Raw genomic sequence first — 12997 nt, forward strand, 5'->3', positions numbered from 1 at the left:
AGAGCATACATGTCTGTTAGGATATCTAAGAGAAATTTTGGCAGTTGAACTGAGTATTCAGTAAACTTATATGTTTAGGTTGTTGACCATATTATTTATGAAAGCAGAAAGTAGAAGCATAATATATTGACATTATAAACGGTAATTAAAACTTATTACTTTAAAGGGGGGAACTAACTTTTCACAGCTTCATCAACATTCAACATCACTTTAGTTATAAAAATAACCTGCTATTTGTAATTTATTCCCCTTTTCCCTCATATTTGTTTGCCAAGAGGAGGCAGGTAATTAGTATCAGTATTGACTGTAAGAGAAGCATTAAAAGTGTAGAGTGCGAAAGATGTGATTGATTCACTTATCAATAAAGTATATATAAAGCTCTGTTAATTGCTTGCCTAGCATCTCCTTCTATTAGGTACAAAGATAAAATAGATTCTTCTCTATTACATATATTTAGTTTGCTTCTGTTTGAATTGCTATGTTATTTTTTAAATAAACTTAAAGCTTTAATTGCCTTTAGTAAATTAACATTTTTTTTAGTATATACTCCAATATGTTTGTCTTACCCACCCACCCGCCCACTCTCCCATCGCAGGCTCAGACCTGCTTGCTAAATTCCAGGGGGGACATTAGTAGTGTTGGTGTTCGAATTCAGGTTGTCCTTATAGTCAACCTGAATATAGCTGTTCGAATTCGGATAGACCCGACCCGAAAAAGACGAGATTTGACTTTGCGAATTTGTGTGTAAAAACATGTTTAAAAAAAGAGGCTTGAAAAGCTAACTAATGCTAAAGTAATTTTTTGAATGTGTGTGATTCAGTTCCCACAGTCACCAGGCACCTGACTGGAGGCATGGGAGTGCTTCTAATCAGCTGTGACTGCAGATTAACTCTCTATGGAGTTTCTCCATTGGGAGTTCATCTGAGTTCAGTTCCCATGGTCACCGGGCTGATAAAGACAGCCCAGGGAAAGCGTAGGAACTTGCGGTCATGTTACACTGTTCCGTATGTGTTCTTAGATAGAGATTCTCTCTCCAAGAACACATACTACAGTTATGCTAGGGCAGCAAAAGCAATCTGGGTAGCGGAATCGAACACTGAGCTATTCGACCAACACTAGACATTAGTGCAGGGCTATGGACCCAACAAAAGTTGTGTCCACAGCCCTGTGCTACTGTCCCCCAGGATGTTTAGCAAGCAGGCTGAGCATGTGATGGAAAAGTTGGCGGGTTGTGTCCATGCGGGGGGACAGAGCTGCAGACCATCAAAATTTTCTTGGGGACTGAAACACCGCATGGTGACAGCTGCTGCAAAGTGCTAAAAATTATCTGCAAATACCAAAAATTTTATTTGAATAGGGGTAAGCATGGTGCACACCACATGTGTACCACTCACAACCACTCATTAAGTACCAGTGCAGCAAAGGGACATTAAGAACCAGTGCAGCAATTCAGGAAGCCACGTGGCTTTCAAGGTGCAAACAGCTAGGAGCTGTTGAGGAACACCGGTTCCCTCATCTGACATTAGCCTTAGGCCTTACCCACAAGGGTATTAGCATATTTTGTACAAATGCTGATACATTTACAATAGACTCAGTTGCTGTGAATAATCTTTCTGCTTATGATACTTGTTTTTTTAGTACTCACTTCATAGGTTTGAAAAGAGCTTGACCATAGTCTGGGAAAGTCATGAGCAGTTTCAGCTGTGTTCCTCCTGGTTTTTGAACTAGAAAATAAACATTGAAACAGACAAAAGTTTTATTTCCTATGTTTCTATTTAAAAGAAAAATACTCCATTAATTATCCTGATAGTGGCTTAATACAATCATTCTTTTTCTTATTTTTCTACTGACTGTGGAACATTAGCCTTTAGGATTGTTGATACTTAGCAGGGGTCTTTTTTTTCTACCCTCACAATTGGAAATTAGGCTATTAGTGATCTATTGGATCACTAGGCTATTGGAAAAAGGCTATTAGTGATCTATCACCTTGCAAGGTAATTTTCACTAGTAAATGAAGTAAAGTTGTGCTGACTTCAGTCATCTTGTGCAAGCAAAAATCTGTTTTTTGGTTTATACCACATATATACTTTTCTTGCATTTACAGTATATGCTTTTTCTGCAGTTCCTCTTTAGCATTATGGGAATTTTATTTTGAATACCTAAGTAATCCTAATACGGTTTGGGCAGAGATAAACTCACTCATTTGGTCTCATAAACCATCCTTTGACTCTTGACTTTGATTGTGACCCTAATCTTTAATTTCTTATTGGATGAAAGAGATATAAGGTAGAGAGACCTTAGTTAGACTTTATCCGCTTACAATTTGTGCATCTTAACCTGGATATTTATTTTTCATATTGGAGTAATTTTACCAATACATATTCTTTTGCACCTTATTAAACCACACCTACAAAGACTACAATAGCTGGCCTCCTTCAAAACAGGTAGACGCCTGACTATTTTGTTTATTCATTTCCAAGTTAATGATCCAGGATAAGAATGCTGATCAGGAAAGTCAAGGAAAAGCGAGAAGTATTTATCTACAATTTCTTGTTTCAGGCCAATGACTCCCACTAAAGCATGAGGGTCAACATGTCAGCCTGCTATCTTCTTTTTTCACTAGGAAAGGTCAGCAATGGCAGACTCGATGATGGTTTCAGTTACAGATTATAACAGTTCAGATTATAACTGTTTTAGTTAAAAAATATATTACACTCAAAAAATTACCTCTTATCTTTGTCACATAATAAAGATGACATACACATATCACACATATAAGACATATAAGAAGAAATGTAATTACCAGAATTAAGGATGTGGTGTGTGGACATCTCATTCAGTAAGACCGGAATAAGAGGGTCTCGTCTTGGGTATAGCTCATAGCGGTTGATTCCCATGTGTAATTTTAGCCATGTGGGGTAAGTGTCGGAAGCAGTTTCACCTGTTGGTAGAACAAACTTCATTCCTGCACTGACCCTGTGACCAAATATTAGAATACAATTGGTTATGGACTTCATGTAAGGATAAAAATTATAATAATTGATATCAGATTATAAAGTACAATGTATATTAAACAATTTAATAGTTATTGGGTAAGAAAAACATTCCCCCACATTTTATAACATTATGGAACCTTTAATAATTGTATTTTAGTATATTAGTACATAGTATATTATGCAGTAGGATCCCATTTATGGACTTTTTGCTACATAATAATGCATACAAAGTATATAAACTTTTATGATACAAGGGATTAAATAGCACTTCAGCTGGTTATCGTTATAAAATCACATCTATGACTGATATAACTTATATTAGAGACTATATTACAATACATTATTTTTGTAGCTCCCCATTTCCAACCCTCAAGCCCTTCTTAGCATATGTATACATAAAAACATTTTGTAGTTACCAAACACAAAGATCTTTGGCACTGGCAGAGAACTTTATTTTCCCAATCTACAATTTTTCATGTGTTTTGGTCTCTTGCAGGGGTACTTTAATGGAAGGCTTGGAACCCTTGTTTTTAACATTTCACCAGAAAGAAAATGAAAGGAACCTTACAAAGGCTACACAGACAAACATAAACACAGTAGGGATGGCTAGAACTCCTGCTAAAACTGTAACAACCAGACATGGATTCTAAGTCCTCCACAATGTACCCCAAAAAAAAAAAAATCTCTTGGTTTGACATACACTTCAAATTATGTATTTAAGATGCTTTAACTGCCTTTTTCTTTAAAATCTCTGGTATAGGTGGCACTAACAAGCTTTGTTTGAACATTTTACAACCCTAATTAAACATGTCCTGGTATTTTGTATTTATTATGTTGTTGATTTTAGCTCTGACGCTATCATCTGTTTGTACTGTGCAACTCATACACTCAAACTTTCACATTCACCGGTAAGATAAAATAGCGGAAAGACCAGGACCTGTGTGCTAAGTAAGTCTATTAGTCTCTCTGCTGGACTTGTGCATATGTGCCTGCATAAGTGTATGAGCTACAACAACCATAAGGGTCAGGCATATCATTCATATTAGCTATGCTTATTTTATATATATATATATATATATATATATATATATATACCGTCTATATGCCCTCAAACTGCCATTAAAATAGAATAACTCTTTATAGTCAAGTAACAACTAGTGCAGGGATCCCCAACCCCTGATCTGCGGCTGTCTGACAGGTGGGCTGCTGCTCTGGCTGGTGCACCCCCTAGCAGGGTCAGGATTAGGACCCCGCTGGGGGGGTGCACCGGCCAAGCCACGAACCATGTCTCCCGTATGAGGGCGGTGGGAGAGTGGGTGAGTTCTGGCATCATGGCATCACTCTGGGGGAAGTTCCTTCCCATTTAAGTGACACGCGGCTCCCCGGGCAAGCGCGGTCTGAAGTCCATGCATTTAATGGTCTGCGAGCTCCAAAAGGTTGGGGACCACTGAACTAGTGTAACAAGCTTTACACGAGAACACAGCTCCATCTACTGGTGGCCAGCAACCATGTGCAAAAGATCATTTAAAACAGACTAAGACAACCGTTTTATATAAGGTAAAAATATTTTTCGAGGTGCAGCACCTCCCCATTCTGTCTTGATCATTGCGGCAATCAAAACTGAATGGGTGCGTAGAGACTCCCAGGATACCCACATCATGCATCCTGGGAGGCTCTGGCTGCTCCTTTTGCACATGCCTGATCTCAGGCATGCACAGAAGGGGCATTTTCCTTCACCAAGGGGAAAGAGATGCTGATCTCATGCATAGGCAGTGAGATCGGCTCTCTTTTTCTCCCCCCTTTACAGCGAGCAACTTTACCAGATCTTGCACCTGTGCAGTGCGAGATCGGGTGATGTAGCCAGAAGAAGGAAGAGAAAGGGCAAAGATGACAGAGCCTGGCGCTTTCTCCGCCCTGGGACGAAGAAGAATTTCAAGATGGCGCGGAACCTGATCAAGAAAAGGTCCAGTGCGATTGAGGCATCTGGGGGATTAAAGGTAAGTGTGATTTTTTATTTTTCGGTTTAGTTCCACTTTAAGAGCACATAGTCATGATAATAAGATCAAAAGTACAAATCCCCCCCACCACAAGTAAAAGAGGGCAAAATATATACAGACAGCCCATATGATTTCTTTTTTTCCCTTCTAAAACGTTTCAAAAATAACACACTATAGATTCATTTATTCACATTCATTATATTGGTATTTTTTTTTTATTACTGTTTTGAATGTTAGCAGTGACAGACACATTTTGTGCCCTAGGTTTATACTCAAGTTTGTTTGTCTTGGTAATGCTGAATCTTGCCGGCCCTGTCCTGCCTCCTGCACATTAATATCAGCCAATATGACCATACATCATAGTAATGGGCTAATATGTAAGAGAGGTAAAAGAGAGCAGGCAAACTTTCAATACTATGAAGATAAGGCAAAGCTTTTTCTATTCAGAAAAACCTAGTATTTGGACACAGCATAGACTAATTGTAAATGTCTAGATAAATGCATTGCTGGTTGATCTCTAATGTCACTTAAACATTAGTTCTATATTAAAGTAACTTGTATTTTCCCTACATTTAGTAAAGTAATAGGCATTAAATACCTGCTTTAGTATATTTTCAGTATGCACACATTAGTGCTAATTTGATCAGAAACAAAAAGATGTTTTAGACGAAAATGAGGGGAAATCTATACACTGTACACGCTTGAGCTGTCATCAGGGTTTACCTTTCCTCAGCCAATCAGAGAGGTGATGAATGGGGAGCCTTGTCCTCATTTAACCTCTAGTGCCCGGGGATTGCACATTGACAGGAGGATTCCAACGGCTGTGCTCATGAATGAATGCAGCCGTGGGAATCATCCTGTAATTTCTTTGAACTTCCGTTAGGTCCGCGAAATTTTAGTGAACTGATTTCGCAGACCCATCGGAAGTTTGAGGAAATTTTGGGGAGACTGGCATAGGCCTTCTCGCTCATCCCTAGTTCACACAATGTGGCCTCCACAATCAGCAGATCTCAATTCAATTTAGAGCATCTTTGATATGTGGTGGAATTGGAGACTCATTTCATGGATGGGCAGCCAACAAATCTGCAGCAACTCCACAATGCTATCAGGTGAATATGGACTAAAATTTCTAAGGAATATTTTCAGAATCTTTTTGAATCTCAGGCAGAAAACATGATGGCTGGTAATAGCAATGAAACTCTTTCATGACCAGGGAGAGATCACAGTGACAGCTGCTCAAAGCTCATGTTATCACCATGATCACTAGTCTGAGACCAGCAGCTGTCAGTGTTAGGTGTGTACTCCTAGTTATGAAATGGACAATATTACTTTCATACCAAGGCACCATGACTGAGAATGTTAATCTTCAGATTGCAGTTGTAACAGGATTAAACAAATTCAGTCAGTAGAAGGTTCCTGGGGCATTCAGAGATCTTTAAAGTAAGTTAAGCTGACTGTTCATGGCACAAAAACAAAATCATTGATTCAATTGCTGTTTGCTGACAATCGTATTTCTATATTGTAACAATCTGATATCAAAGCACTATGATAGTACCAAGTTAAACTGTTTAAAAATACATAATGCCATCCAAGAGTTCAACCCATTGAAAAATGTAAAGAACATGTTTATATAGAAGCCACTGTGGGTCCATAGAAGATTGAAAAACTCTTAAAAACCATAAAGCATGGTTCAGGAAAACAGGAAAACAAATTCTTCCGCATCCTCTAAGTTAGATATCAGATATGCTCTGGCTCAATTATTTTTTAATGTAAATACGTGTAAACTTTTGCTTATAATTGGGTATTAAGGCTTTGAAGTAAAAATAACAGTGATTGTTGATCCAGGGAACATCCGATTGCCTCACGGAATCAGGAAGGAATTTTTTCCCCCTTTTTTTTTAATTTTTTTTTAATAGAATCTCGCGATCCGTGCTAAAACACACCTCGTGTACGGTAAAAAAGTGAAGGTGCAAAAACACAACACAAAAAACCTGCACTGGGGTACTATTTAGTAAACCCTCCTCTAAAGAGGAAAAGCCACCCTTTTCTCCAGACCCTCCGAAGCCAAGCTCCAGACGAGGGCTGGATACTGAGCCCATCCAGCCAAAGCTGGAATGGACTTACATGCCCCCCCCGACCGAAGTCAGAGAGGGGCCTTTTCTCTTTGGGACCGCATAAGTAGGTCCCACAAGATACTCAGCTGGGAGCTCTGCCGAAGAGAGACTCCCACTAAGGGAGAGCGCCTGGTTTTTAGGCCAAGGCACTCTCCCAAGACAAAAGGGCTAGCCCATAAGGGAATAGCACCCTCTATCAAAAAGTGGCAAACAAATACCACACCAGTGACAAACATAAAAAACATTTAAATAATAATGTGCACTGTGCATAACACACAGGGCAAGAGATTTTAAAAATTGCCCATCTGTACTAGCCGCAGCTAATGCAGAAAAAGGCGATGTGCCAAATCAAGTATAAACAGTGACCTGACTGTGCATCTTAAAAATCAGTGGGATCCCAAACCCAGTGATTTTAAGGTGCCCCTGGATCGCCACTCCAAGGGTACGACACTGGAGCGAGATTCGGAACGCTCGTCAGACCGATTGGTAAGGCCAAGCTTTCCCTGCACCAACCAGCGGGTCAGTCAAACCTATGGGAGCTCCTTATCAGGGCAGGCCCTATGCGCTTTCTCCGGTGGACAAGGCCGGCAGATTTGCATAGGGCGGCCCCTTACAGAGCTACACCAAAGGTAGACTGTCCTTAACAGAGGTACTCGTGCACTGCATTCTTGGCAGGAATGCCAGTGCCTTTCCACCCTGATCACTGGAAGGATTAGGTACTACACTTGATCTTAGCCAAAAGGCCGAGAAGCGAGGAATTTTTTTCCCCTGTTGAAGCAAATTGTACCAGGGTTTTTTTTGGCTTTCTCTGGATCAACTATGTCTTATAAGGTTTTATATCTGGGATATGTTTATTTCCCTAGTGGTTAAACTTGATGGATTTATGTCTTTTTTTCAACCTAACCTATTATGTAACTATGTAACTTTAATATTAATAACTAGTTCTGTAAATTAGGAAACCCATCCAACCTTTTTAAAACAATCATCTAATGGGATATGTTTATTTCCCTAGTTGTTGAACTTGATGGACTTATGTCATTTTTCAACCTAACCTACTTTGGATGTAATTAAATTAGACTATAATTAGCAACTGATGAAGTCTGTTTAATTTATTTGCTTGACATATTAATGATTCTTTTTATCCTTGATGCACTGATCACATCTTCATCAAAAGATGTTTTTTTGATTTATTTGTTTGTTAGCTTTACAGGAAAAAAAAAGGATTGTAGATCACAGCTTTCCAGATTATCACCCAAACATCACATCAATGTGACAATCTGATCTAATTTTATTAATGAATATGTTCTTTTAAAGGGCATTTTCCATAATCATAAAAAACAAACAAACATATAGGGTTCTTTAATTAGGCCAGACACAGTAGTGCGGCCCATTAGTCAGAATAGGGACCGCTAGGCCATTTTGTTTAGCCCATAGCAGGACCAGATATTGGCATATTTGCCTTCCCTACATTAAAGGTGTTGGTAATGGGGCTTCTTCACTAACACCCATATTTGTGGCCCTCTAAAGTTACTTCCACCCCTGCAAGGCATCATCCAATCACAACAATGCTGGGTGGGGTTTGGGTGAGGCTTGTTTCCAGGGGGTGTGCCAGTAAGCAGGTTCAATGACACTGGGATGGGAAATTGCTGCTTGCTGACAGCACAACCTAAACTGTAGGAATTTTCTTATCTAGATCTGCCACTGAAATATAATTAAAAAAAATACATTTCAAAATGAAAAAGTGTGAGTAGAGATTAGCTGGATTAATTATTTTTATGTGTATATGAATATTATGCACTATAGATCTTAATAACAAATTGCTTGCAGCAGCCAATTTGCTACCTTTGCTGCTTTGGTACATGGGTTCTGCATGCAAGATTTTAAGTTAATGTATTTTTTATCCTACATAATTACACCACAACAGCATTACAACACTAGCCTTGACTGGGTACATATTATTATTGGGGTATAGAAGGAATAATGCATAGATGGGCCCAGGTGGAAATAAATTCACTTTAGCTTTAATGTTATTTAATATGGTACAGCACTGCGTAATATGTTGGCGCTATATAAATCCTGTTTAATAATAAAAATGGTGTTTAGATTTACATATATTGCATTTAATGCTTTGAAGGATTATACCAAAATCCAACACAAACCAATGGCTGACCATTTTGGCACTGTGTGGATAATAGTTATTCTCCCAGATCTGCTTAGCTCTTATTAAAGCAAACCCACACAAAGCAACATACTTGTAAGTTTCCCCTGAAATCAATAGCTAAATTTTAAGCTAAAACTCTGTATATTTCTTGAAATGTCTTCAAAGTGAGGGAAATCCCTTAAAGATGTCCCCTGTGGCTGTTCTTTCAACTTAAAATTTTGGATTTTCACTTTCTCTCTTGATGACAATGGTCTTGAAGACATGAAAAAGTGTCTAAGTACTCCTAAAAGGGACATGGATATCCAATATTGTTCTATCCGATCTAAAGTAGGAGGAAAATGCTTGACTTTAGATACATTTTAGCCTTTATTATTGGATAGAACAAAAAAAGAAATAAAACAGAGGGGCTCACAGACAATACAAAAAGTATCAGGATTTTTATTTTTACCTGTGGCCAATCTGGGTTGATTTCCACTAATTTCCTGAAATGGCAAGGGATGTCTTTGCGATAGAAAGGATGAATGCAGTTTGTACTGGAAAATTGTGTAGTTCCATACTGAAAATTACATATCACTATATAATATTATACACAACTGTATAAACCATGTGAACCATACAGGTTCATTTAACTGTAGTCAGATAAATAAAAGATAAGTACTAGTCATGACAGGTGGCTAAACCTGGCACATTGTTTTGTCCTATAAAATAAACCCAATTCTATTTGTAGTTTTCCAGGTGGTATAATGACTTATTATTGTATATACACCATACTATTTTTTAAGTGTTGCATTCTTAGTAGTTCAGTCATGTGGATAAGTGACTATCTATTACTGGAGCATATAGTTGGTGCGTACAAATGGGTTTCAATTCATTTTTAAAGTAATATAAAAGTATAAACATACAATGTTGTCAGAAACTGGTCTTATCTGACTATATTTAGCATCCTAGTAATTATGAATTAAAGTGCATATCTGCCGACCCTAACAACTGTAGGTACAATAGTGTTCTGGCTAAGACAAAGGCTGCCCAAAGATATTAGAAGCCATGAAACTTTTTAAATGTTTTTCCAAAAAAATCTATCAATATTACAAACAACATTTGTATGGATAGACAAAATAAGTGAGATGTTTAAAGATAAATGCATCACATAACTTTAGTGGTTAATTGAAACATAAAAATATCTATGAATAGATAACATAAAAGGACAACTTACCACTCATCACTTTCACTGTCTTTCAATGTAAATCTTTCCTCTGTGTTCACTCTGAAGAGCCTGTCCTCGTCTGTAATAACTGGCAATAAAGTATTGTATAATGGGTGTTCAAAAAGAGAAGCCAGCTTTGACCCTTGATATCTTTTTGTTGCTTTTTTGTGCTTATTCGTGCTCATTTCTGAAGTCTTCAGCATTTGACTTTTGTCCACTGAGGATCCATTACTGCCACTAAAATCTTGCAGTGTTCTCACAATTGGCATCTTCTGGACCAAAAATGTTTTGGTTTTGGGGTGATTTTGAGATGGACATTGGCAAGAAACTGTTGAATAAAGAGAGAAAATATCCAGAGCAAAATGCATGGCAAAGGTAAGGAAAAGGAGGGTCAGTACCATCAACTTAAACCTCCTTTGCACTGAAAAATGTAGACGCCTGATCATTTTAAACAAATAAGTTAACTCAACTTACAAAAAAGTTGAGTAAAAAATCTTTTGTACAAAAAATACATTAATTTAAGCTGAAAATCAATATTAGTTGGGCGTTACTACAGATCTATGAATTGTTCGGAAGTAAAGACTCCTGATAGTGGCAAAAAGAGAATACCATGTCATTGCAGGATTATTTGAGAGCAGTGTCAATAAAATGATGGATCAGACTAAGAGGGAGGACAGGGGTCAATCAATAAACTTTATTCCAGCCAATGTCTTCCATGTAACATTTTTGGCAACATCATTTGGAAAATAATTTGCTAAGGCAAATGTTAGCATAAGTAATGCACAAAAAAATAAATAGGTGCACATGGAAAGCAAAAACCTAAATACAATTAATACAGTTTTTATGGGAAAAGTTTTTATAGGTCAATTTGTGTTTATTAGGAATTACAATATAAAATGTACAAAACAGACCAATGCAGCAGGGTTTAAAACTGAACAGTTCAATAAATTAAACATAACAAAAACAGTTAAACATCTGTCAATATTTAAAACAACTCAAATATCCATCATTTATAATGTAGCATGCACATAAACAGAAAAATGGTGGGGGAGGATTAGAGGGGGAACCATCAAGGGAAATAGAGGGGCCAGGGGTAATCCCAAAACCGGCACTGCACTAAAAAGTCAGCATTGTTAGGGGAACAAAGGCCGGGTCTAGGAGGGGATATAGGTAGCAGAGCCATGCAAGGGTATACTACTTGTGTAGGACAAAATAGCCTAGTGAGCCATAAAGTTTCCCGAGTTGTCATTATCAAAAGCCCTAATTTCCTCCATTCTCATTCACAATAATATATCATTTTTAATTTACAATGTTACAGATTTTGAAAGATGATTTTAGAAGCAGTGGTATTTTACAATCTATGATTTATAGTAGGGCACAACTATGAAACTACATTCGAAAGACTTTACACACGTGCAATAATTGTCACTGTAGTCAGATAAATAAAAGATAAGTACTAGTCATGACAGGTGGCTAAACCTGGCACATTGTTTTGTCCTATAAAATAAACCCAATTCTATTTGTAGTTTTCCAGGTGGTATAATGACTTATTATTGTATATACACCATACTATTTTTTAAGTGTTGCATTCTTAGTAGTTCAGTTATGTGCATAAGTGACTATCTATTACTGGAGCATATAGTTAGTGCGTACAAATGGGTTTCAATTCATTTTTAAAGTAATATAAAAGTATAAACATACAATGTTGTCAGAAACTGGTCTTATCTGACTATATTTAGCATCCTAGTAATTATGAATTAAAGTGCATATCTGCCGACCCTAACAACTGTAGGTACAATAGTGTTCTGGCTAAGACAAAGGCTGCCCAAAGATATTAGAAGCCATGAAACTTTTTAAATGTTTTTCCAAAAAAATCTATCAATATTACAAACAACATTTGTATGGATAGACAAAATAAGTGAGATGTTTAAAGATAAATGCATCACATAACTTTAGTGGTTAATTGAAACATAAAAATATCTATGAATAGATAACATAAAAGGACAACTTACCACTCATCACTTTCACTGTCTTTCAATGTAAATCTTTCCTCTGTGTTCACTCTGAAGAGCCTGTCCTCGTCTGTAATAACTGGCAATAAAGTATTGTATAATGGGTGTTCAAAAAGAGAAGCCAGCTTTGAACCTTGATATCTTTTTGTTGCTTTTTTGTGCTTATTCGTGCTCATTTCTGAAGTCTTCAGCATTTGACTTTTGTCCACTGAGGATCCATTACTGCCACTAAAATCTTGCAGTGTTCTCACAATTGGCATCTTCTGGACCAAAAATGTTTTGGTTTTGGGGTGATTTTGAGATGGACATTGGCAAGAAACTGTTGAATAAAGAGAGAAAATATCCAGAGCAAAATGCATGGCAAAGGTAAGGAAAAGGAGGGTCAGTACCATCAACTTAAACCTCCTTTGCACTGAAAAATGTAGACGCCTGATCATTTTAAACAAATAAGTTAACTCAACTTACAAAAAAGTTGAGTAAAAAATCTTTTGTACAAAAAATACATTAATTTAA

The 12997-nt window shown here is 37.3% G+C and overlaps 1 protein-coding gene across 1 annotated transcript in view; it reads right to left on the reverse strand.

Annotated features, from left to right (window-relative positions):
• The window catches only part of LOC140337491 (extracellular serine/threonine protein kinase FAM20C-like), a 35849-nt gene extending 23952 nt beyond the window's left edge, over positions 1-11897 (reverse strand). Inside the window, exons 1-3 of the mRNA XM_072421242.1 lie at positions 10482-11897; positions 2804-2976; positions 1646-1724 (exon numbers count right to left, since the gene is read on the reverse strand). Of these exons, the coding sequence (XP_072277343.1) occupies positions 1646-1724; positions 2804-2976; positions 10482-10918 (689 nt within the window). The 5' untranslated portion in view covers positions 10919-11897. The remainder of the gene's footprint in view (positions 1-1645; positions 1725-2803; positions 2977-10481) is intronic.
• Between the last annotated feature and the right edge of the window lie 1100 nt (positions 11898-12997).

Source organism: Pyxicephalus adspersus, chromosome 8 (genome assembly GCF_032062135.1).
Source record: "Pyxicephalus adspersus chromosome 8, UCB_Pads_2.0, whole genome shotgun sequence".
NCBI lineage: Eukaryota > Metazoa > Chordata > Amphibia > Anura > Pyxicephalidae > Pyxicephalus > Pyxicephalus adspersus.